We start from the raw sequence: 25,850 nt of genomic DNA, 5'->3' as shown, positions 1-25,850 counted from the left end.
TCCAGCGTTCCAACACAAGAAAATAAAGTCTTTAAGGTATTATCATGAATGAATAGAGGGAAACGGTGCCATTATTACTATGTTATATTCTACACAATTACACAATTAACCTCAATTGCCACGAAGCCTATAACATACGAAATTGTAGCTTTCTTTATTTCGATGTCATATAGTTTTGCTCTAAGGCAATGAAACTGCAAACGAACTGGTTTGTGGAACTCAAGTTTGGTGTTTCTTCAAAGAGCGTCACACTCGTTTGTGAAAGATTGGAAATTATCTCATTCATTAGAGTCTATAATATCATCTGCAGTATTTTCGTCGTCGCATTGGAAAATCTCAAGTCGTCATAGACGCAAAGACGGATTCTTCGGTGGATTTGACCTGCAGGTTTTCTATAAGATCTAATATATTAAGCAATATTATTCAAACATTGCAGTTTTGATAGAAACTTGTTCCGAATCGTTATCTCTTTGATTCAACACTGCTAATTGATTCAGCTAATTTATATTTTTCCATATAACTGTAGGTTTTTTGCACGATTATGTTTGTGTGCGCATCATGTGAAACACTCTTGATCAATTTATACCTGCGACTATAATGACCCACTCACGTTAAGCAGAGTGGGAGAATACTTGTATAAAGACTTGTAAAGATCCTATGCAAAAGAGACTCAACAAAGTGCGGAAAATTTAATTGTCGTATAAAATCATAACTATTTTCATAACAGACGTCATATTCAGCTACATTATAGTTGTGACGTCACACGACATAAACAAACGCTTCAAGAACACATCTTGAAGCAGGAATAAATTTGTATGATTAGGCTGTATAGTGGTACGCATAAATTTGACCAGTTTTCATATTCACGAAGAAGTTTAGTCGCTTGTCGTATCCACGAAAGTCCGTTTGGAAGCCTCGAAAATTAGAAAATACACACAGAGATTCTATGGTGTTGTACACAACCCCCACATCAGCAGCAGCCTCACCCTCCTTGAAACACTGCAGGTCTCCCAACGTCAGCTGAGTGCTGGACTTTGCAGTGAGCGCCGTGGGGTCGACAACGAAGTACACTGCGGTGACGGGCAGCTGCTCCTTGGTCCTGATCAAGCCCGTGTCCCGGCGCCGCAGTCCGTCGTTCAGGTCGCAGTTGCACGCCACGGAGTCACGGACACATTCTTCAGCGGCTGCAATCAATCAATCTTAATAAGAGGACGTTTGTTTAAAGGAGTCAACTGGACAGCACGTCAAATTTAAAGATGTGTAGTGAGGCCATGCATTTTCCTAGTTATTACTTTTAAAGTCAACACATTATTAACTGAAAAAAATTCTTTGGTCAGCTATGCCAATTATTACTTATTAAACTTACTCATGTACGAGAATATGGATGTGATATACTGTCACAAACTTTTTGAAAAAAAAAATCTGGCATCGTACTCGAAACGATTACAAACTCAGTCAACATCATGCAAGTAGTGATTCTTCGATAATTGTTTAGACGTTTTCTCATTTGATTGGAAATAACTTTTTTAAATCCCTAAATACATTCAGTCTCGAGAAACACATTCACCGTTTAACCTTACTCTACCTTTGGTATGAGATAAAGTCGAGGAATTTCTTATGCTTGGGACAAAGATTAAGGAAGGTTTTTGAGTCAGCAGTTTTACCTTTGCAGGGACAGATGCCTCCGGTTTCTGAACCAAATCGGGCGTTCATTTTCATTCTAGGAGACGAGAACCAAGTCTGCGAAGAGAGCTTCAGACGCGACCGCACGCAATCAAATGTGACGTTTTGCTGGCATGCCGTCGAGGATTCGACAATGGCCACCAGATCGGCGTCTGTCAGACCACTGTAGTCTACGGACAGCTTGTAGCTCTTTTTTATGTCCTTGCTCCTCACCCGCTGTAAACAAATGAAGTCGCTGCTAACCAATGGGTTAACTCAAAACAGAATTGCAATTAAACATCGGCTATGATGCACTTCAGTCTGAGAGACATTTCTTTTCTCGCAAGATATTATGACAAAGTGTGAGAAATTTGTAACCGTACTTAAAGACGAGGCAGCTAGTTATTTAAAATGAAAATTAAATGTTAATAAATTTAAGTATATCAAAACTAGTACGGAAACGGTGTATTCTGCTATCGAGTTGCACCAATTATCTGTAAGCGAAGAATGAAAATGTATTTCAAATACCACTTCATTTGAATATCAGCATTTCATTATGCATACGACGGTCTTCATCTTGAAATTATTCAATAACGTGATTTTATTAGAATAAGCGTCATGTACTCATTTAAATAAAAGAAACATGCTAATCGCTTGAGAAGAGGTCCTTTTGATGAATCCCTGGACATTTTACGACATCATTCACACTCATGTATCGTGAAGTGCTGCTCGCTACAACCCACATGTTGTTGGGGTAATGCGTGAGCCACGGTAGTGTGGGCACCCCGCGCCGAGAACGCGCACCGCACGGGCACGGCTTGCTGAGGTCCCGGTCCGTCGACGTCGACGAGGTAATCCCCCGGTCTGCTGAAGCCCTGACGCGCGTAGTCCTCGCACGAACGGGCATAGCGGGCTGCGGATGTTACTTTTGTTACATACTTTTTAGGAAACTTGAGAAGGTCTATGAATTCAATTGAAACTAGAGAAGGTCTATGAATTCAATTGAAACTAGAGAAGGTCTATGAATTCAATTGAAACTACAGAAGGTCTATGAATTCAATTGAAACTACAGAAGGTCTATGAATTCAATTGAAACTTGAGAAGGTCTATGAATTCAATTGAAACTTGAGAAGGTCCATGAATTCAATTGGAACTTGAGAATGTCTATGTAAAGTATCAGTCAACAAACGATTCAATCAATAGTAATCAGAATGGAGATATGAGGAAATTTCCCTGTGTGATCCAAGATTGCAGAAGTACGAATCAAGCGGCGATTGCAATTGGCGCCAATATAATGACACCTTGATACGTAGGCAGTCACTAGGCACTAGGCACGGTCTTTCTTTACGAAATCAAACAAAACGACAGCAACTATCTCGGTCACACAAAAATTACTTCACAATTTATGAGTGTGAAGAAGTCAAAAGCAATATTCACTCACGGAACTGGCATCTGTTTCCATGGTATTGGGTGCTGGAACAGTCGCACTGCACGGCGCTCTCTGCAGACAAGGAACACTCGCCGCCGTTGAGACAAGCATCAGGAGCGTCACATGGTCCTTCCAGCTGCCCAGCACACGTAATGTCTTATGTTAATAGTTTGCTGAAATCACAACTTAAAAAATTATTTAAAAGCAAAGAAAACGCGAAATAAATTTACCATAACTTCATCAAAAACGTTTTGTTGACCAGTTTCATGTTTAATTAAAAACACGTGATTACACTTATTTTAATAACTAATAATCTAAATGTCTCTAACTTGTAATTTATATTTCTATAAATATGGACAAAGTGATTACGTCATTATGTACAGGGTGCACATAGATTTTTTGTGAAATGCATTACATCACGCATCTTCACCAAAAGTTTCGGGAAAAAGTTGCTAGATAGAGACCAATTTTGTAAACAGGAAATCCCACTGAGATACTCGTAAATATAGTGCTTTAAAAAATCACTTCTGGGTGCTGACTATGGAAATAAGCTTTATTTGGTACTTGGTAAAATTTACATATGTACTTGTTAGCATCGTAAGCGGTAAGTTGAAACGCCCTAACAGGAAAAACAACTCAACCTCTTAGTGCTTTGGTTTCACCGTGCAGCGATAAAAGATAACACCACCTGCTTCATGCAAGATGTCCGAAAGATTTGGGATCGCACTGTGATATATTTACCACACTGTTGTATTTTTACCACCCTGTAGTATTCTTACCAAGCTGTTATATTCTTACAGTTGTATTCTAATTGTGCAGTAGTATTATTACAGCGCAGTATCACTCTCACCATGTAATGGTATTCATACCATGCAGTTGTCGAAGACAACGCCGTGTTGTTTGTCCAGCAGGTAGCGCAGGTCGTAGGATGTACCATCGATTTCAAGCGACCTGATGCACGACTTGAGGGCTGGGAAAGAAAACCGATTGGTTCATGTCCAGCGGTTCCTAAATTTGCGCAACTAACATCAAACGCTTAAGATGCGCCCTGCAAGGAGTGCAAATGTATAATTCATGAAAAACTTTAACACAAAAGCTAAAAGTTGGCTTTTAACTTGCGATAGTTGCCATCTGACCTGCGATAGTTGCCATCTAACCTGCGATAGTTGCAATCTAACCTATAATAGTTGCCATCTAACCTGCGATAGTTGCCATCTATCCTGCGATAGTTGCCATCTAACCTGCAATAATTGCCATCTAACCTGCAATAGTAGCCATCTAACCTGCGATAGTTGCCATCTGACTTGCGATAGTTGCCATCTAACCTGCGATAATTGCCATCTAACCTGCGATAGTTGCCATCTAACCTGCGATAGTTGCCATCTAACCTGCAATAGTTGCCTATCTAACCTGCAATAGTCACCGTCTAACCTGCGATAGTCACCATCTAACCTGCGATAGTCACCATCTAACCTGCGATAGTCACCATCTAACCTGCGATAGTCACCATCTAACCTGCGATAGTCACCATCTAACCTGCAATAGTCAGCGTCTAATCTGCAATAGTCGCCATCATACCTGCTCGTTGTCCGCCGAGGATCACTCCTGAGATGAGCGTGAAAGGCACCTCTGAAGTTCCGAGTTTTGTTTCGCCGTTGAGAGAGAGTGTCACGTCGACGTCTTTGATGCGTAGACTCATCTTATTGGCAAAATTTGTGAAGAATTTTAGGTTATTGCGCCACATTTTTTATCAATCAGCGTAGCGAAAAACTCATCATTCCATCAGTTGTTCTGCTGAAAATACCGCCTGTAATTTATTCTGCTACAAACACGGTTTACTGAATTGTCGACTTTTTACTTACTATGTATATATTCTTCTTATACCCAATGTAGTTTACCCACCCTATTTTTTCGTACAAGCGCAAATACTTACTATTAATGTGAAGTTTAGTATTTGCTCAAATATTTTCTGATATTTAAAACGCTTGTAATCGATATCTTGTTGATGGTAAATAAAATTTTGTCAAAAATTCGATTTTTGTCGTGGCCAGTCGACTACTTGCTAGAAAATGATAATTTCTCACACACTAGTTTCGGTAAATAATTTGGTTACGTAATTTGATATGATAATTTTAAACAGAAAGAGTGTGATTAAAGTTATGACTGACGCATAGTTAGCACCTGTGAATAACTTTTTGAATTGTATGCTATTTTGTTAGCCCGCTTCATGCTGAAGGCATGCGAGTGCCGTAAGTATATTATAACGTGCTGAAATTTAGGAACATCAATCATTACAATACAACTAAAAAGGAATATGTACAATTTTTCACGAAAACTAAGATGTTTTGAACGTTGAGTCGAAGATTACTCACCTCATTCCAGTCTTGCGTATTAACAGCAGCAGAGCTGCTCACGCTCAGCAGGTTTTCGCCGAGCAAGAAAGTCAGGTGAGATTTGTTGTTGCTTATGACCTGGCGGGCATATGATGAATTTGAGGTTCGATACACAATACGTAAAGAATGACATGTACAGATTATAAGAAATAGATCACTTTGGAAGGATAGTGAACAAGGCAAAATTGTTCTTGGAAAATGACATGGAACATCGTTCTAATATCGCTATAAATAGTAACATGATTTTAGCTTTGGTGGTTGGTTATTAGTCCCATGGGACGGGTATTATTTTTTACAGTTGTTCACGGGATTGGGGACTGGATGACGCATTGGTAAGGAAAACAAAATTTTATGAAATTTGGCACGCAACATCTAAAAATTTTTTATTTGAATATGTATCTCCGTAGTGTAATTGACATGCTGTTTAACCGTGCTTAATAATTTCATTAATTATACAGCACGATCTCTTGGAATGTCCAGTTTTGTTGGATATGCAGCAACGGGTAATGTTTTATGTCTGATTTACTGAAAAAACGAACAGCACCGATAGAAATCCGTGTAGGTATAGAGTTGGCAAACTAATCTAATTGTTGATTTATTTTAGGCCAGTAAATGAAAAAAAAATCAGGCAGCATCAATAAAGTTTCCCAGATATTTTACACGCGCTCACCATCCAATTGTCGACAGTGTCGGCTATGAGGACGCTACCCTGAGCCAGGACCCCGGTAGTGTGTCCCTCGGGTGGCACGCGGAACTGGAGTTTGATGCTCAAGTTGGTGCGCTGACCAGCGGCGTCGTTCGACGGGATGACGATGTGGGAGCGAGGGGTCGTAAAGCTCAAGGTTCCAGGCTCTTCCTGCAGTTGAATGAGCGTGTTATTATATTGTAATCATCATGTAGCGAATACGCGTGTTTTAATATGGCATTCAACAGCTATAGAGAATGTGTATCTTTTAATATTTAAATCATCAGAAATACCGGATGAGACTCTTCTATAATTGCATTCATCAGCAGCATTGAATGCGCATCTTTACAACACTTCTCTTTAACTTCACTTCTTGTTGTTTGTCTGTCTGTCTGTCTGCTACAAATCTTATAATGGAAATTTAACACACTTCTAGTTATCCTATCGATGTGAAATTTTGCACACTTGCGTAAAGTTGGAGACAATGCATGAATCAACTGACAAAATAAATAATTTCAAAACCAAAAAATATTTTTTTTCAATATTAAAAGTACTGAAAAATAATTTTGTCAGCTACAAATCTTATAATTGAAATTTGACACATTTTTACCTGTCCAATTGATCTGAAATTTTGCACACTTGTGTGAAGTTGGAGGCAATGCATGAATCAATTGACAGAATAAATAATTTAGAAAAAAAGTATATATTAAAAAAATTGAAAAATTAATTTTGTTAATATTCGGAAATAAAATTAGAAATTCATTGTACATCTGTAACATTGGAAACACTGGATGCTTTAGAAGTGTTGTCTTTAAAAAGTAATTTTTAAACGTATATTATGTACTACTGTATTCATCTGCGATGAGCTGCATAATTAGGAGTGGATATATTTTTACCGAATCTTGACTAATTAAATGAAAATGTAAATTTCTACATTAAAACACCAAGCCAACATGTAATTTTTTCCTCTGCAGCACGTTCTCCTGACATTTTAAACTGATTGACGAATAGAAATTTCAGGGAAGATCATTCAAATCATAAAAAAATCCTTTAAACTTGAAATTTAAACACATTGCTTTCGTACAGCTTGTCAAATAAAATAAATCGTTAAAATTAAATTAATAAAATATATCGTTGAAACATAGAAACATTCATTTCGATTTTCGTTAATATTTTTCACAATTTTCAAGATGATTTAAGTCGGTGTCATGAATTTGTTTTTAGGGAGTTTAGGTTTAGGTAGTGTGTTTTAAGTGCATTTTTCTACCTAATATTACTAGAGGCACTCACATGAGATCGGCAATAAAACGTTTAAGGATACGGCACAATTAACGCAATAAATGCATAGCAGAAAATTGTACGAAAAATGCTTTTAGGGATCTGTAAAGAGTTCTCAATTAAGAAAATTAAGAAAACGTCGAAATAAACACTGTTAAAGATCGGGAAACAATCAAATAAAATAATTATTTTCATCCACGACGCTACCTTGGTGCACTTTTTAGTGGACTTTCCCTCCTGTGCGAGGACATTCACACCATCCACGAAGACGCGCTTGAGCACGCCAACGAAGGGGCGGTAGGACGGCATGCCTGCACGTACACGTGACTATACTTTCAAAAAAAGTTAAGAGATCGTAAGTTCATCAGCCGATCATTGACGGCCTTTCAAGCAAAATCCACCAGTCATGGACAAGAAAATAGAGCGTAAGTACTTAGTTCGCTAAGTTCACTTAGCGAATTTTGAAAGTATGGCCCCTGGCAGGTGACTAACGTTAGTGTTAGTAGCATGGATGAGAATTGGGACCTTCAATGCTAATCGAAATAAATGAGCTTTCTTTAAATAAAGTTTGAATCCATATTACAGGAGGGCGTTGAACCGACATTTTATAAAAATAAAAAGCATTCCAGCCACAAACGCGTCGCATAACATAAAAATGTTAGTTTTATATATGGAAGATGAACATAGTTGTCGTAAATTCATCAAATGTCAGAATTAATTCAGCCGAATTCACAATGCTGAAATTTTGTTAATAGAAATAATAAGAAGGAATATCTCCAAAATGTTGTAATTGGATTGTGGACCAACTGCGAAATGAACTGTTGAAAAGAAAATTGTTTAGCGTTTGTAAAATTAAGATTTATAGACGACATAGATGGCTGTTATTCGAAAATATATGTTCTCAAAAAATAAAAATTATTCTATGTGGCTGCTTATCTTCAATGACAAAGAGCTCATGATTTTAAAGAAATCTCATGATTTGGCGTCATGACGAAAGACTCAACAAAGCTAAACAATACAATATGTATTCGACACGAAGGACACTCATGTCTGTCATATCAATCAAATTAATTTTAAGCAGAATATTATGCACAAAAACCTGATCTTTCATAACTGCAACAATTTTAAAAAATATTAATCGAGCCACTCAGACATATTTATCACATTAATAACAGGCGTGTTCTATATTTCTATGTTCTATATCACGTGGATTTTCAATTTATTCGAAATTATGCAGTAAAGTGGTCGCACCTGTTACTGCGCATGATTTTTGGCATTCCTGCAATGAAGAAAATGAATTGGAATTGGCCCCGCAGCCAGAGTAGGAGGCAGAGGTGCACATGTCTGACTGGACGTCGAAGTAGAACACTTCAGACGCCGGCGATTGCTTGGATGACTTGCACTGCACATCACCAGGATAGAACGGCTGCAAGCAAGCTGAACGGAGAGCGAACAAGTTAGAACTTGGGACTTACTATATGTAAGTAATGTTAGAACTTGGGACTTACATCAAGACGAAAAATCTTTACAGCTTGAAAAAACGAGATAAAATGAATTAAAATTCCAGTGTGGAATAGTTTTTGTCATTAGTTGATCGATCAAAATATTGCGTTATAAATAAATTTCAATAATAAATCTACGACAAAAAATTTCAGCTTTAATTATAATATATAATTATATATATCCAATTATATAATATATATAATTGGAATTTGCCGATTGGTAATTGGCTGCGTTTCTTGTCAACTAATAATTCGGATGGTATGTCCGAAATATTTGTTAACAAAAATGTTAAAGCCAGGTTGAAAATGGATTCAGTTTTAAATAGAAAGCTGTTCGGTGATGATGTGATCAGTTGATATGGGATGGCCGAGCTTCGAAACGGGGCTTAAATTCATTGTGAATATCTATCTCTATATCAGCACAAATAATTTTGATAGATTGCTTTGTTCCTCAATGTATTTTGAAAGTGGTTCGTTGAGCAGACGCTTAATTTTTTAAAATGTCCATAAAAAATAAATTTGTCATGCAAAATTTTTGCAAGTGGAATTAGAAGTGAAAAATTCGTCACAATATGTTCAAAGCCTCTCGAATTGAGAATACAGTAACAATAAGAAATATTTTCCTGTGAAAAGGTCACCATGATTAAAGCGATATTAGAATCTCGTCTATCCGTGCTTATGTAAACGAAATAAATAAATAAAACGAAACACAATAATTTGGCTCACATTGATTGAAATCAGGCGCATATCCGAAGAAAACTACAGGGTCAATATTAATTTTGTTATCGGCATTGAACATCTTGACGTTGATATGATGCCACGCATCGTCGGTGAGAACCCTGTCCGAGAGCCGACCATCAACAGCGTCCAGAGTTTCGTTGTCCAGGGTAATTCGTACGGTTGCATTTGACGGAGCGCCACCAGACCTCAGCTTGCCGTCGGTGTCCAGACCGAGCGAGTAGTACGACTCTTTCGGGTACAGGGACCTCACGAACACCAGTACCGAGTCCGGCACGCTCGTCTGCCGGTAAAGATTGGGCCCAAAATAAATAGAAGTTGCATTTAAAATAATGAAAAAATTACGCCATTTAAATTTTTTTTCTCATACAATTCCGATTCAATGTGGATTTCTGGACGAAGGCTGCGAAAACAATTCTCAGCAAAGTAGATTTTATATAATCTTAGGATTCTTCAACAGGTGTTAGACACTAACATCAGTAAAATTGAAACATGGTATATGAGATTATCCATTAGCATCTTTGCGTGTTAAGCTTAATGAATTAATTCCATTACAAAATAATTTTTAATAATGATCTCATAACATTGGCTATTAGGTGCAGTGAAACAGAATTTTTCACTTGAAGGGAGTGAGAGACGTAAAATGATACATGGGTGATACGGAAGGAAAAAATATCAATGCTGTGCTTTCTTTGCCAGAAAAGTTGGGAATATGAGTAGAATTTTTCTTGTACTCCTCATATGCAAATATTAAACAAAATAGTTTCTCTTTGAAATGACTCCTTATATCTAATATACGTATAGTGTCTTCAAGGTGCTAGCTTCCACTTCTGGTACTTCAGATCTGCGTATTTTAGAATCCTTTTACATTTTTAAACAGAGGCCACTCCACTTGTGATAGTGAATAGATATGTTTTGCTGTTTTTTTCTTCTGTTTTGTCTTTTATTTATAAATATAGGTTTTAATTTCGGTTCTTTGATTTTCAATTTTAATAACTGGTGATTTTATTTGCATTTTAGAATCTTCGAACAGACGACGGAGCTGGACTCCGAAACGTTTCTATAAAGATATAATGAACTTATGTGGAATTCCTTTTTTTAAATTTCTTTTTAATTTGGGATTCGAGCAAACGAGTGAATGATACTAAAAGAAACTTAAATTTTAAATTTTTAAACTTGGTTCTGTAACAAAATCACTGTACGTAATTATTTTTATCAAAAGTCAAATAACGAATATCGATGTTATATCCCGATCGTCATGTTGATATTTGTATTTGAAAAGAATATGTTAGACACGCGCCCAAATAACCCTTATATCTTCCTAGACGGCACTGCCGGCAACTTGAAAGTCGATTTTTTCGTCACCGGTAGAGGTACAATCTCTCATTAGTCCAATGTCGTGGGAATTGAAAGTAACCTCTTCAAATTCCTCATTTTGTGATCTATTTGATAAAAATTTTTCGTTTCCGAATAAAATTTACAATTTTCTACGAGAAGAGCTTAGTACATTAGTAAAAATAATGAATATACCTTGAAAAAGAAGGAAATTTTGTGAGCTTTCTTGTGACCGAATGTGTCCCAGGACTGCGTGACATGAGACAAAAATTTGCCTCCTTCGATCCGGTGCTCACGGAAGTCTGTGAATAGGAAATTTAGTAACACAATTTCTCTATATTGTCAAAATATTTTAAATTAGTAGTGAACGGTTATTTCAGCACCATAATTCGAAAACAATCCAAGCTATTCAATCAAAATTGACCATACGAAAAATCGGAATTTCAATACAACCTTTAATACAACCTTTAAAATGTCTGTTTTAACATTACAGATTGCATTGATAGATTATTGAATAAAACCAACTTTATAATTTATTTCGCTGTTTGTTCACCTTGTTTGCTGCAACTCGGATGAGTTACGTCGATGTCTGTACAGTCGCACTGAACGTGACTGAAGTGGTTGATGCAGCGCGAGCCCGTGGGGCATGGATCCTCCGCACACCTGCAGTGGCAGGTGTTTTTGGTGACGAGTGTATTACAGTCTGACAAAATCTTAAAGATATCTCGATAAATTCTTTAAGCAGCATAATTTTTATGATTTGTCAAACTTTCAAACATGTTTGGTTTTAAATAATATTGAATAATTAGGCAACCCATTTATGACTTTTCGAGCCTCTTATCCAGACCGAAAACACGTCTCGGTTAGATTGTTTGACCGACTCCATAGGGAAACAACAAGATTCAAAGCTCATTGACGATCAGTCGGAAACTTTTTCTCAGAAAATGTTGAAAAGTGACTTGAACCGGGAATAATATCGTCGTATATTTCGTATGAGTAATGATGATTTTAAACAATTTTATTGAAAGTGTCAAAATATTAGTAACATGAAACCTTCATGTATATGTGTATATATGGAGATCAAGACGAAATTAATGAAGCGATGTGCCATTCATGAAAATATCTCCTATCTGCCTGACCGAACTAACGTCGGTGTAAGATGAGTCCGCACGCTGAACCGTAGATGGTTTGGCCTGATGAGTAAATCAACTGCAAGATAACTAAAAATTAATTCTAATCGGCAACCACTATATTCAACCATAAACGTCACCCTGAGGAAACATTTTTCCAGACGTCACCCTAAAGACAAGCAAAAAACATCACAACTATCATTATTTCTACGACTACTACTATGTCACTACTGCTACTACTATATTACTATTGCTGCTGCTACTACTACTCCTCTAACTCTACTACTAACTTATCCTTGCACAGCAGTCCCGACTGTACGCCGCGATGTACAGTCGGCAGCAGCAGGTCGCTCTCACTGCCCTCGACCATCGTTGCCTCGTCATGCGCAGCAGAGTCAGCAGCCTGCAGCAGCTGCACGTGCCGAACACAACCTCGCAGGTTTCGAACCCGCACCTTGGGCTCTTCTTCTGCCAGTGAAGACTCGCTAACGCCTGCAGGTATTTGGGTAGTTATACATAAGGCCACCGACCATCTCTGTGTATTATTCGAGGTTACGAAATATAAGAACACGAGGCCCGAGCAAACAATTTGCAATTAACGAATATTGGATGTTGATGATAAATTAATTGTAATGGTAAACTGATTTTATTGGAACATTTTGGATGCGGACACTTTTCGTCATTTGCCATTCGGTATGTCGGAAGTGCTCTTTTGAAGTTGTCACCAATGTCTCCGGCTAATTTCGATAATTTTTGAGAACGGTTAACAGTCTAATAGATGACTATCAAAAATCTATTCTCATTAAAATTTGAGATCAAATTCAAGTGGATTCAAATTTACTTCTCCTTTTATTTTTTCATAGTTATTTAAATCAAGAGTATTTCCCAGCAAAAGCGTTAGCGAATGAGGGCTCAGAGTAATATATATAATTTTATCACTACCATTTATTATTTAGCTTTGACTTGTATTGTGTGTATTAAGTTAATGTCTCCAGATTAATTCACCTTAGGTAGAAAGGCTAATTATTAAAAAAACTAACTTAAGCTCCCTGAAAAACTTCAGTGCCAATTAGAAACGTAAGCTTGTCGCAACCTAACAGCCTGCCGCACTCAATACTCTACCTCCGACCCAGAGCCGTGCAGGTAAATGCAGTTCCGTATTTTCAGCAGCACCAGATAAAGTGGCGCCCAACCCTTCGACGTGGAGCGTAAGCTCTTCGTCATCCACGGTCAGCTTCACAGTATCCGTCGTGCAGAAGGTTGACAGCTTCACTGAGTGATACTTGCCATCATGCAGCCCACCTTAGAGGAACAAAAGCAAGTGTGCTAAAACAAAGGAAAGGAGAACAAAAGCAACTTGCTCTAGTATCGCTTATACGCAGTCAATTCCTGATACAGTTGACCGAACAGTTCCAACGAATATGTCAATGAGAACGAACATTGTTTCTGGTAGGTTGTCGTTTCCTCAGAAGAACGTATGAGATCTTCAATTCAATGAAGCGCCATTTAAGGAATATATCGTCACAAAAACGAGCGGAAGTAGTCTTTGGAAATTTGTTAGGTGATCAGAGAGTCGAAAGACTTTGTGTTTCTGAAATTTGCATACATTTGCCTAGTTGAACTACTTTTATCGGAATAATGCTCACCATAAATTAATTATTAATTGCAATTACTAACACAAAATCAGTTGAATGCAAGAGAGTACAAGGGAACAATATTTACATCTACCAAGATTGAAAATACGTTCGGAATGAGGATTTGTTGTGGGGTCGATCACTTTTGAATCTTTAGACAAGTTTCAATTTGATTTTAGTTGAAACTGAAATAAGTTAGACTGGATTAATCAGTTGACACATTATATTCTTATGCCCAATACAGATTCTAATTAACCAATAATTAATTGCTGGTTGGATCGACTTACCTGCTGTGGACACGACATTGTACCGTTTGCCGGCGACGAAAACTCGAGCGGAGAGATGGCCGCCGTGGAGGAAGAGGTAGTAGTGAATACGCTGGGCTACAAGGTCCGATTCCTGTAGAAATTATATTATTTGTCATAATTGATGCGCCAAAATGAAAACTGATTTCAAGGATTTCAGGAATTTCGAATATTTTATAGCAGTCTTGAAGGTGTCAATGATTGATTTTCCTCAGGCAGTGAATGCTATACAGATTGCATTGACACTGATCTATGTAAATGATTTATTTAGACAATTCACTCATATTAATGGTTTACGCAAAATTTCGGTAAATTTTTACCTTCCGTCATTTGTAGATTGGTCAGGCCAAACTTCAAAGCATTTCGTGTGCGACTAAAATCACGTTTTTGTTATTTGTTTAATATCCCAAATTCATTTCCTGTCTGTTACTGGAATTGTATTACCTAAAAAAACAATTCGTTCATTGCCCTTTGAGTAATAAAATGATAAATTTCATAGCTGCTTCCATAGTATAATTAATTTTTAAAAGTTTGTGTGTTTGAAACGCAGCAAATATATATAGGGATTGGAGGGACGCTTATCCACTATGGGAATAGTAACCAAATAAAAAATTAAAAAGTCTAAATTTGATTGAAATAACATAGTTATTTTCATATTTTTCAATTGAGAGTCAAATGAAAGTTTAATCTGAAATGTAGTTTTGTACTCGTACATCATCAATTAATTTACATAAATCTTATTTTAATTAACGGGATTTGGGATAATGATAATCAAACATTGCGGGGATTTTTGATGCCGGGCAATGCCGGACTAACCAAGAAGTTCTTCATTTTATGCGCTCGATCTACTTCATGCGGGATATGCTGAGTACAGCCCGACGCAAAAGGTTAGCCCCACCCCTTTAAAACATCATAACATATCGAGTTTTGCCAGTTTTAACGTGCAAATGGTGGCAAACGAATCGTCTTGGTCTCAGTAATCTATAGCAGGTGAAATTTGGTGAAAAAGTTAATTACTGGCGGAAAAATCAAGCGGTCCGTGTTTTTGCACCGACGCAAAAGGTTAGCCCCACTTTGCAAGTTTGGTGCTCTTGCGGACAGGACACAGCGTAGACTCGCTGCAAAGGGTGCGTTCATAGCGTAGTAGTTGTGCACGGATCTTATGCTCACCTAGGCAAGAAATACGCGCGGGAAAGCCTCTAACTGAGTTTCAGAAAGGTGCCATTCAAGCCCTGATGGCGCTGCCTGAGGGCGAGCGTCCTAGCCTGCGTCAAATGGAGGCACAAGTGGGGTGTAGCCGCAAAGCCATCTCCAACTATCTCAAGGACCCCGTGAACTACGGAAAGCGGCACACCAAAGGCCGCCCCAAGAAGATGTCGGCCCGTGACACGCGTCGCCTCTTCCGAGTTGCGGCGCCCGGCGACTTGAGCGCGCCCAAACTAGTCCAAAAGTTGGAGCTCAATGTCTCCAAGTCTACCGTCTCTCGCACCCTCGCGTCCTCCGGCATCTTCCAATACGTGAAGATGAACAAGGCCCCCCAATTGACCGAGGCTCACAAGCATGCCAGGGTCGCCTGGGGCACAAAGTATGCAAGTACTAGTGATGACACCTGGGCCACAACCATCTTCTCTGATGAGAAGAAATGGAATTTTGATGGCCCAGATGGTCTGAAGTACTACTGGCATTGCCGCAGGGATGATCCAAAGGCAGCTTTTAGCCGCCCAAATGTCGGGGGCAGTGTAATGGTGTGGGGGACCTTTCATGCAAACGGGACGAGCGAGCTCGTCTTCCTCGAAGGCAACCAGTGCGCAGACGCCTATGTCCAAACGCTCGAGGACCATCTACTTTCCCGTCATCCGCCACCAAATTCGCCGCGGCGCCATCTTCCAACAAGATAATGCCTCAATCTATACGGCGCGCACGACCAAGGCCTTCTTCAAGCGTGCCAAAATCCGGGTTATGGACTGGCCAGCCAAGTCCCCCGATCTGAATCCCATTGAGAACGTCTGGGGGTACATGGCTGGGATCGTCTATGCCTGCGGGAAGCAGTATGGCACGAAGGAAGAACTCAAGTTGGCCATCCAAGCCGCCTGGTCCAATCTGGACCCCAACTACCTCCGTAGATTGTCTCAGGGCATGAAAAAGCGGTGCTTGGAAGTCTGCAAAGCCAACGGGGAGCATATCTGTGCATAATTTTTAGTTTTGCAGCTGACGTTTGTTTTGTTTTGCCTAAAATGTCAAAGTGTACAAAGTGGGGCTAACCTTTTGCGTCGGTGCAAAAACATGTGTTTTTCATTTTCTCCATCACTAATTACATTTTCAAAAGAGTCTATTGTATTTTGATTACTGAGACCAAGACGATTCGTTTGCCACCATTTGCACAATAAAACTCACAAAATTCGATGTGTTATGATGTTTTAAAGGGGTGGGGCTAACCTTTTGCGTCGGGCTGTTACTTATAGCGTTAGTACTGTACGTTTGAATCCATTACATATTTTCCGTACTATTCTCACCAGTCGCAAGAAAGTGAGAAGTCCTCTTGGCAAGTCCGTACGAAATTCGAGCCTCAGTTCAAATTGGGGTCTGAAAATAAATATGTCATCAACATTAGTAAATAATATAAACAAAAGGAGTAAATAATGTCATCAACATTAGTAAGTAATAAATAACCTTAGTAGATAATATAAAGTAGGAGGCGACAATCGGAATACGCACTTCACTGTAATACATTCAATGCAATTATTATATGATTTTGCTGAAAATTAAATTTCCGATAAAGAAGATTAAAATTTACCTCAATGAAGAATTATTTCCTTCCTAATACGGATATTTCATTATTATTATTTCGTGCCCATGTAAAATAAATTTTAGTTTCAGCAGGAAGTTCAAAGTAGAATTGTAAAGATCAATGAAATGAAAACTGATTTGGTTAATAGATCATACTAAATGTGATTTAAAATACAAAAGTACTAGAACAAGGTTAAATTACTTGTACTTTGTAAAAGGATTACTAATCTAATGGATAGAAATTCCGGGTACCACACTGCTTGAATGAACTCTGCCTTTGCCTAGTTTTTAGTATAGTTTAACATCAGCTTTCATTAGCACTTCGTTCACAGTTTTAATGCCAGTGAAAACTATTCACTAGTTGCTGATGATAGTACAGTTCGGTTATGTGATTTGTGGCACAAAAGATCTCACGATTCAGGACCGACAATGCTCATAATTTTATAGTGAGGAGGTGTGCAAAAAAACAGTGGCGAGGCAGCAGTAGAACAATACGCTCAGAGAAACTAGTGAGACTTTGTCTAAATAGTGATGCATTTTTCCTCCTTGTGTGGGTCATCTTGACCCAGTTTAGCCTGGCAAAAGGGGTATCAGTGCTACGTCCTCTCCCTGATCGTGCTGGGGACAAGAAAATGTATCAATAGTTTGAGCAATACATCCATTCGATTTTTATGAGTGATTGAGTTTGGACTACATGAACCATTCGATAATTGGACAACATGACACATTCTAATTTTATTAGCGATACGCACGTAGGTAATGTGGGGTCTGAAGATAAATGAAAGTGTGATACTTTCGCCATGACGAAGGAATCTTCCTCGTTGAACGTTAGGACGTAATCCTTGGCGTCGTTGGAACCGAGTACCAACGTTCGTCTCGTCAGACCTGGAGGAGAAAGGTCCATTTATTAACATAGAGTGCACAAGAAAATATTTCACCAAAGTTGGATAGACTGTACTTATAATGACATGGTGACATATTTAATTCCAATCGCGTAATGAGGTACACGACTGTGGTAATAACAGTTTCCATGCTGCTCTTGCCAAAACCTCCGGTTAGTGTATGCTGTATGAGAGCACATGCATGACGATGGATATTATATTACTGATTGTGAATCATAACTCATGTTTTATGTGAAAAATAAGTGCATTTTAGAAATTATATATACATATATTTGCACTCAAATATACTGATTGATAAAATTTAGTCTTCAATGCATTAAGAATTTACGAGGAAAATTTATTTCCATATGTTGAGAACTATTGGCTTTAAAGTAGAAATTCTTTAAACGGAAGTCAACAGACCAGTGAATTTTGAGTATATCGTAAATTAAAAATTCTTACCATGAACATTGATACAAATAAAAATTCAACCTTATCACACTTGAGCATTTCATTATCACCCGAAGGTAACCAAAGTTTAACGAAGTATCTCTTTTAAAATTCAGTAAATAAACAATACTTCATCTCACCATTTGTGAGACATGCAGGGATTTCTTCGGTTCGGTTGACTCTCTCATGCAGGACGCTGAAGACGGGCTGGGGCTCCTCTATGGTGATGGAGTCCTCCTCCTCCTCCTCCACACTGGTCACCTCGTCGCTGAAGAGCTTGATGGGCTGAAGGACCTCCTCCTGCAGGAGCGTGGTTGGAGCGTCACCAGATCCCTCACTGAGGCTCTCATCGTTGCTCGGGAAATGTACGTGCGGCAGAGCAGAGGTGGTCGGCGCAGCGGCTGCCCACAGCAGCAGCGCCGCCAGGGGCAGCAGCTTCCAAGCTAAATCCTGTTCAACAATTTAGAATGAATGTTTGAATGTCAGCACCTATACTCTATTGCGGATTCTTAGCTGAATATTTGAGGAAATACATACTGATACAGTCGGGAAACGGAGCATGCAACATGATATGTTAGAAGAGAAACTTATAAAAATAACCGCATTTATATATAGGGCAACGTGGGGCAGCGCGCCCCCCACTTTTTTTAAACTAAATTTTTGATGAAATTTTAATTGATACGAGGTGGTTCTTTGTTTTCGCAAAGAACTTAATAACGCAAACACTTAGCAAAACGTAAATCCGTACACTTCATCCCAGTGAAACTGTCGACCGGCGGTAGAGAACACGGACCAATATCTGCCATACTTAGCGAGAAACCCGCTATGGGCCCGTGACCCGCAGTGGGCTCGCTGCCCCATGTTACCCTAAGTAATTTTTGATTACTGAAGCAGTGTTCTGATAACTAAAGTTTATATAGTACGTTTCTGCTGCGGACGTATCCTGCCGTGCCATCACACTGTAAAACGTAGCGAGGAATTATTGATAATTTGACGGTATGGAACAATTAATATAATATAATGTGAAAATATTCGTATTTTCTACACTTCCACTGCCCTGTGAGAGCAAAACTTTACGACAATCCTTCCTTGGGTCCACAATGCTTAAAATATTTGGTAAAACGAGATAATCTTAATTAAATTGCATTAAAATTTTCGGTGCATCTTACAAAATTTAGTGTTTATTTTCACGAATCAAATAAATTGAGATTTACTTCCTAGATTTGAAATATAATTACATTTTAACTGACATTGGCGTCATGCCGTTGGTGGGGACCTCGACTATATAGCAGCTGTTATGTCGTCCCGAAATTGTGGAATAGCCGATTCTATGGAATCGGTAGCCAGTTTGCTGAATTTGTATGTAGCGTCAGCATTTCGTTGCTGATTCAGAAAATCGGACGTTATAGTCCATAGATTCGGCAATTCCGCGATTTCGGCACGACATTTATATGAAGTCCCTTCTCTCACTTATTCACATGAAAATTTTCAGTATGTGTCATGAGTTTTGATGAACGGATGTTTTCTTTTTTCATGCGCCACTCAAACTCTCTTGAAGATTATTTAAACTCCCAGTAATGTAAATGAATCAGGAAATAGACATTCGCATTTAAATTTTATTTTCGCGACTCAGGTAGCTGTTTTTTTATCGACGTGGACGTCAATAGAGTAAACGAAATCATATTATTGGAAAATCTAACAACAAGTATTATCGTTATAAAATACGAAGACAAAATTACTATAAATTGATTCGATAGTTTATTATGAAATTCTACTTTTCATTTTTATACAGAAATGAAATAAATAATATACGTTTAAAAATTACTTTTTAGAGACAACACTTCCAAAGAATCCAGTATCTCCAATCTTACAGATGTACAATGAACTTCTAATATAATTTTCGAAAATTAAAAAAATTTACTTTTCAATTTTTTCAATATATATAATTTTTTTAATATATAATTTTTTTTCAAAATTATCTATTCTGTTAATTGATCCATGCATTGCCTCTGATTTCACACAAGTGTGCAAAATTTCAGATCAATTAGACAGGTAATATAGTGTGTCAAATATCAGTTATAAGATTTGTAGCTGGCAAAATTATTTTTTCAATTTTTTTTAATATTGAAAAAATTTTTTTTAAATCATTTATTTTGACATTTGATTCATGCATTGTCTCCAACTTTACACATGTGTGCAAAATTTCAGATCGATAGGATAAGTAGAAGCGTATTAAATTTTGATTACAAGATTTGTAGCAGACAGACAGACAAACAGACAAGAAGTGAAGTTAAAGAGAAGTGTTGTAAAAATGATTAAAATGAATAAGGTCCGCTAATTACTATTTTCTATTAATCAATAAAATAGCGTACGTGACATTGTGAAACTATAATTAATCGTGTGATACTATTCTATAATAGGATTACCGATCATATGTCAGATGTAAAAAATTGATACCATTAATTATACGAGTACAAATATAAGTAAAAATAGATCACTGAAACGAGTGATGTTTCCAAGTGATCGGATGCACTGCATTAATTGTTTTCTAATATTTAATTAATAAGCATAAGGTTTCTGAAAAATGCATGCATCTTTAAATATCAGAGGTCATTCATCCCAGAGACTTGATATAGTTAGCATTTTTCAGCATGCGTTGAAAGCGTGCACCCGCATGAACGCATACCGAGACAAAGCCCAGCTGCAGCGAACATCGCACCCGACGAAAAATACGTTCATGTTACGAACAATTAATGAATTTTTATTTCAGTGATTATCAAGATTAGCATGCATTGGAATAAAATTTTAAATATTGCTGCATTAATCTGCAATAACGACGTTGAATATATTCGTATATAACAAACAGCCATTTCAGCGCAATTTAAATAAAATTTCACTCTTTGTGCTTTTATTATGTATTTAACTACTCGATTAATGAGCAACTATAAATTGTTTTCAAGAAAAAAAATCTGAATTTCAAATGTTAACTGTTTGATACTCACCATTTGATCGTCGAGATCCTCCTATTAGAACTTCATCTGTCTTTTGATTACTCTGAACTGTGAAAGCTTCTGCAAGTGACAGGTTAGTGAATGTAAGATGACAGTAAATCTGAAATGTAATGCACAGGTAGCGGCATACAATTTTCCAGAGCGCGATTTCTTAGTAGATATTTTGCATTTGCATTGTTTCTTTCGCATAAATAGCGCTCTTTCTTGTACGGGAAACGCTTAATCGATAATTTCAATGTGTGATGTCGTCGAAAAAATTTTCCTTTTTCGCTTTCATCTCAATTTTGTTTCGTATTCGAGGACTGCCTTGATGAGATCGAATATTTGCAAATAAAATCACATTGAATTCAATAGAAATTGAAAAAAATATTTCATTACATAATGACTCGACTTATAACAGATCAGGATAACCTAGAGTTTAAGGGCAAACATTTTGTTGCAAAGTTTAATGTGAATATGTCTACTCTAGATCTACTATATATCTACTAATACATATCTGCATATACTAGTGAACTACATATCTTTTAAGCGCCAGAGAAAATTGCAAGATAAATGTACGAGTCAGATTAATGACAGGTCTCACCAGTCATGAGACCCGTCTAGTCTCATTGTACGTTTTTTACATCAATATCTCAAACTCTAGAAATTCTAGAAAATATGTTTCTTTATCAATGAATAATTCTTGATCGAAAAATTGTTTCATAAGTTATGCTTTACAAAAATCATAGATCAGTCTGTTTTAAACTGAATCATGCCAAAAGGCATGTAATCTTAACAGGATCATAAACTAAGAAGTTTGGTCGGACATTTCTCCTGTAGTGCTCGGTCACTCAATACACAGTCTTTCATTTGTTGATATAATTGTTGCAAAATATATATATATTAAATGCACTAAACTCATAAAAATGAAAACGGTGTATTTTCGTAATACATTTGCATTCGGATGTCGTATAAATCCTAGTTGGGCAATGATCAAAATTATTAGAAAAGTTTAATCATATTGACAAAATGATAGAGGCACAAATAAAAATTACAGTCGAAATAAAGAATTCGTGCGCGTTTTGATCAAGTATATCATCCCTATAACTCTTTAACTAATAGTAAAATTGGTTGCTGCCAAACAGACAATTTAATACAGAGTCAGCTAGAGTTCATGTGTTTTTGGTAAGAAAATAATCAGCGTTGGCAAATTTTCTAAATTCTCATCGTTGATCACACATTCTGAAGAGATAAATCACTGATGCAGTTCAAACAGTGCCATACAGAGGAATAACTAAGCTAATAGATTATGTCCGACATGAGTATTATGGTCGGATTGATATAAAATGACAATCAATCAAATTTCAAGTTCACTAGTAGGTTTAATTATCGTTCCTATAGGTTTTTATTTCGTTTATTGTGACGCTTTAGTCCAGACAAGGTAACATGGAGGTTTTTGGGGAAGTTGAAAAAATTAATTTTTAGGAATCCACATGTCAGTAACAAATACCGTTTAATTTATAGGATAAGGTTCTAGCCCTAACAAAAAATAAGTCATCGTACATCGGTAAGAGAAGAATGAAAAATGTATGTCAATTTGAACCCATTTTCGTTTGGTTCCTGTGACCAGCAGGGAAGAAGCGAAACTTTTCTTTGTTGTACTCGGCATATGACAATTTTGGTCACACTCCAGAAAATCGCAGCCCATTCACTTTAGTTCCTATTCTCGGGGTAGAGCAAAATTCTACAATTGTAATAACCAAATTTCTAAGATATGATTATATGGTGAATCTAATCACTAATGCAAGCACACTGTTTTAGAGTCAGCCTCACAGATGCGACACCGCAGCACTCAGTGCACCTACGACGGGTGTGGGTCTCGGCTCGCCTAGCCTATCTTGGAGTCATATCTCTGTATCTCACCGGCCTGAATATTATATTATCACTCAGTCTCCTGTACTCTATCAAATGTTTATCAGCAGATAGATACAGTGAGATAAGAACGGTTGGAGGTGTCTTGCATGGATCGTATTGCAATTACACAGGCTTTTCGATCCAACTAGAAAATATATTGTTGTCAAAATTGCTGCTTCATTGTAAATTACCAACAAAGTACTTGTAATTCAACTTGAATTAAGTGAATTAATCAACGTCTATTTGTTGAGTAAAAAAATTACATCATATGAAGTCATGAGCTGCATCACTGTTGAAATTGGAATTCGTATCAGAGAAACAATTCATAATACGTATTTTAACTAACTTTAACGTCATTATATATCGAGAATATAATGCGTTATAAGACTTAATGAGTGACTGTTACTCAGGCTAACTAGAATTTTTTTATCTAACTTTAGCAAATTGAAAACATTTTATTTTAGAAGAATTTAATGTAATGATGGTCAGAATAAATTTCATTTTTAGAATAACTCAAAAGAATGGTAGTTACTATAATAAAACTTTTGAATAATATAAATGTTACCGATTTGATTGTGTCGCGTGGAACCGACTTGACAAAGGAAAGTTGATGCTTCAATATTTCTTTATTCTCCAAGTTTTATTTATTCTCTGTAGCTCAGTATGCGTCTCGTTGGTAGGAGAAATTCAAGTTTTTATCGCGTTGACGTTTGCTTGTAGAACAGAAAGTATTTCTCATTAACCAATTCATTACTGTTTTGGGTTAGAAGGATTGCAAGGCATATATTAAAGCGACGTTTCGCCTCAATATATTGCGTATAATTTTAGAACAAACGGCTAGTTTCGTGGGCTATAATGGAAAGGCGAAATTTCGGAGTACAACATTTGACCAAGGAATTGTTGTCACACAAAAATAACATAGCAATAATAACAAGAATTGTTGTCCACGCTGACAACAAACATAAGCGTCTTATAAAAACGCCACGGCAATCGACTGCTAAAATCCAATTAATAGCTGTTACATGGCTGATGAATAGTGGCTACATGACAGATGAATGAGTCCTGAACATAACCGTGAACAATAGCACCATAAGCAACATTGTAATGAATTTTAGTTTTAGAAATTTTGTGTAGCAGATGTTCTGGCAACATCAACCTAAGTATTGGAAGGACCTGTCTTACGGTTTGTTCATTCGTTGATCCTTGCTAAAGCCAGCCGCTTGCCTTCTTGCTCATGGAGAACTTCCTCTGTCTGCTGTTCTACTTAGTAAACTTGGAACCTGGAAAAATCCTAAACACCCAAACTCTCATTGGAAGTTACCGACAATGAATCAATAAACCCATCCGTTTGAACTTCAACCAATAGAAACATTACAAACATATAGGAAAAAAATCAATTATAAATTGATCCTATTCGAAACCAGGTTATCAAACTTCTTTTCACAAATGGCAAAGACTCCTGCTTATCGTTCAAACAATGACGTTCATTAATTCTTCTGTTATGCAGGAAGTTGCAGATTTATTTAAGTATAAGTTACACTAAATTGACAACAAATACCTTGAGCCGGCGTCTCTTTTGTCACCTTCAGTCCGGAGGATCAAAGAACCAGATGATTGGAGCGCTCACAGTCTCACAGAGATCATCACACGCGCTGTCCTAGAAGCTTGCACCAGCATCGTCATGTGATGCCCCAAGCTTGCAATAGAAGGACTTTTTGATCGCCCTTTGCAAAAACTCATCCGTAATATGTAACATTACGCTACTATGGAAGTACGTAACACACGAATCAAGATGACTCATAATGAAATTACGAACGAAAACCTTTAAGTTTCGTAAGACAATTTGAATAAAAAATCAAGGAAGTTTAAAGGCCTTTGGTGGGCTTAGCGTCAATTTTGGCGCAAGACGAAGGCGTTTACAAATCATAGTTTTAAGCAAGCCTCTCTATAGTATCGCATAATAAAATAAAAAGTTAGTATCGAGAAATAACAAATTTGAAAGTTGATATTTTTCGGGGCAAGATTATTGATTAATTTAGAGGGGCTTCTTGCTTATTGTATTTGGGAATTTTTATTTCAAACCTTTAGCTTATTGTTTTTCTCGGTTTGTATTTCATGTAATGCCAATGCGAATGAAATGCTGTGAATCTAAGATATAAAAAAATAATTTTCAGATTCATTGAGTGCGCATCATTGACGAAATAAATTTCTTGCAAGTCTCCTAGACTGTCTCTGCGGCACCACATTGTCGCACCTATTTTATATCTATTTATACTGTACTATGTATATAACGCGTAATCTATACATAGTATAAACGCGTAATCACGAGCAACGGGCAAATGCCGGGTAGTAATACGAAGGGAAAAAATATTTTCGTTTTCGTAGCGTCGTTTATTTAAAACTATTCATAAAAACAATAGGTCATAGCAATAAATTCATTACTAAATCTATTAAGGAAATTTAGGACGAATTAGGCGATGATAAAATAGTTAACTTTTAGGCAAAATACTACCAAAGACATTTCACAGCTTAATATTATTCATACATATAGACGCGTAAATGACCCAATAAAACAATGACATTCATCAACAATTAAACGAAAAAATCCGCAGATCTAAATCCAATACTTGCATTAGAATAATATCACATCACCAACTGAATTCTGCTGACATGCTTAATTATTTATTCACAACGACAATATTTATTGTAAATGCTCAATTGAACTATTAGAGAAATT

The 25,850-nt window shown here is 37.1% G+C and overlaps 1 protein-coding gene across 2 annotated transcripts in view; it reads right to left on the bottom strand.

Moving 5' to 3' along the window:
- The window catches only part of LOC108679669, a 31,626-nt gene extending 10,307 nt beyond the window's left edge, over positions 1–21,319 (bottom strand). The window contains exons 1-20 of one of the 2 annotated variants that reach the window (XM_018168357.2): positions 21,212–21,319; positions 18,350–18,659; positions 17,631–17,763; positions 16,605–16,680; positions 14,074–14,185; positions 13,275–13,454; positions 12,443–12,644; positions 11,576–11,685; positions 11,218–11,324; positions 9,676–9,970; positions 8,699–8,884; positions 7,655–7,758; positions 6,155–6,340; positions 5,464–5,562; positions 4,670–4,790; positions 3,961–4,061; positions 3,104–3,227; positions 2,406–2,575; positions 1,665–1,899; positions 987–1,184 (exon numbers count right to left, since the gene is read on the bottom strand). In XM_018168357.2, the coding sequence (XP_018023846.1) occupies positions 987–1,184; positions 1,665–1,899; positions 2,406–2,575; positions 3,104–3,227; positions 3,961–4,061; positions 4,670–4,790; positions 5,464–5,562; positions 6,155–6,340; positions 7,655–7,758; positions 8,699–8,884; positions 9,676–9,970; positions 11,218–11,324; positions 11,576–11,685; positions 12,443–12,644; positions 13,275–13,454; positions 14,074–14,185; positions 16,605–16,680; positions 17,631–17,763; positions 18,350–18,659; positions 21,212–21,214 (3,052 nt within the window). In that variant the 5' untranslated portion in view covers positions 21,215–21,319. The remainder of the gene's footprint in view (positions 1–986; positions 1,185–1,664; positions 1,900–2,405; positions 2,576–3,103; positions 3,228–3,960; positions 4,062–4,669; positions 4,791–5,463; positions 5,563–6,154; positions 6,341–7,654; positions 7,759–8,698; positions 8,885–9,675; positions 9,971–11,217; positions 11,325–11,575; positions 11,686–12,442; positions 12,645–13,274; positions 13,455–14,073; positions 14,186–16,604; positions 16,681–17,630; positions 17,764–18,349; positions 18,660–21,211) is intronic. The other variant, XM_018168358.2, reaches the window with a different exon arrangement.
- Positions 21,320–25,850: the final 4,531 nt, after the last annotated feature.

The sequence above is a fragment of the Hyalella azteca genome, unplaced genomic scaffold, assembly GCF_000764305.2.
Source record: "Hyalella azteca isolate HAZT.00-mixed unplaced genomic scaffold, Hazt_2.0.2 contig17671, whole genome shotgun sequence".
In the NCBI taxonomy this organism is placed as follows: Eukaryota; Metazoa; Arthropoda; class Malacostraca; order Amphipoda; family Hyalellidae; genus Hyalella; species Hyalella azteca.
Note: the sequence above shows the minus strand (reverse complement) of the source record. Positions and strands in the feature narration are given on the sequence as shown.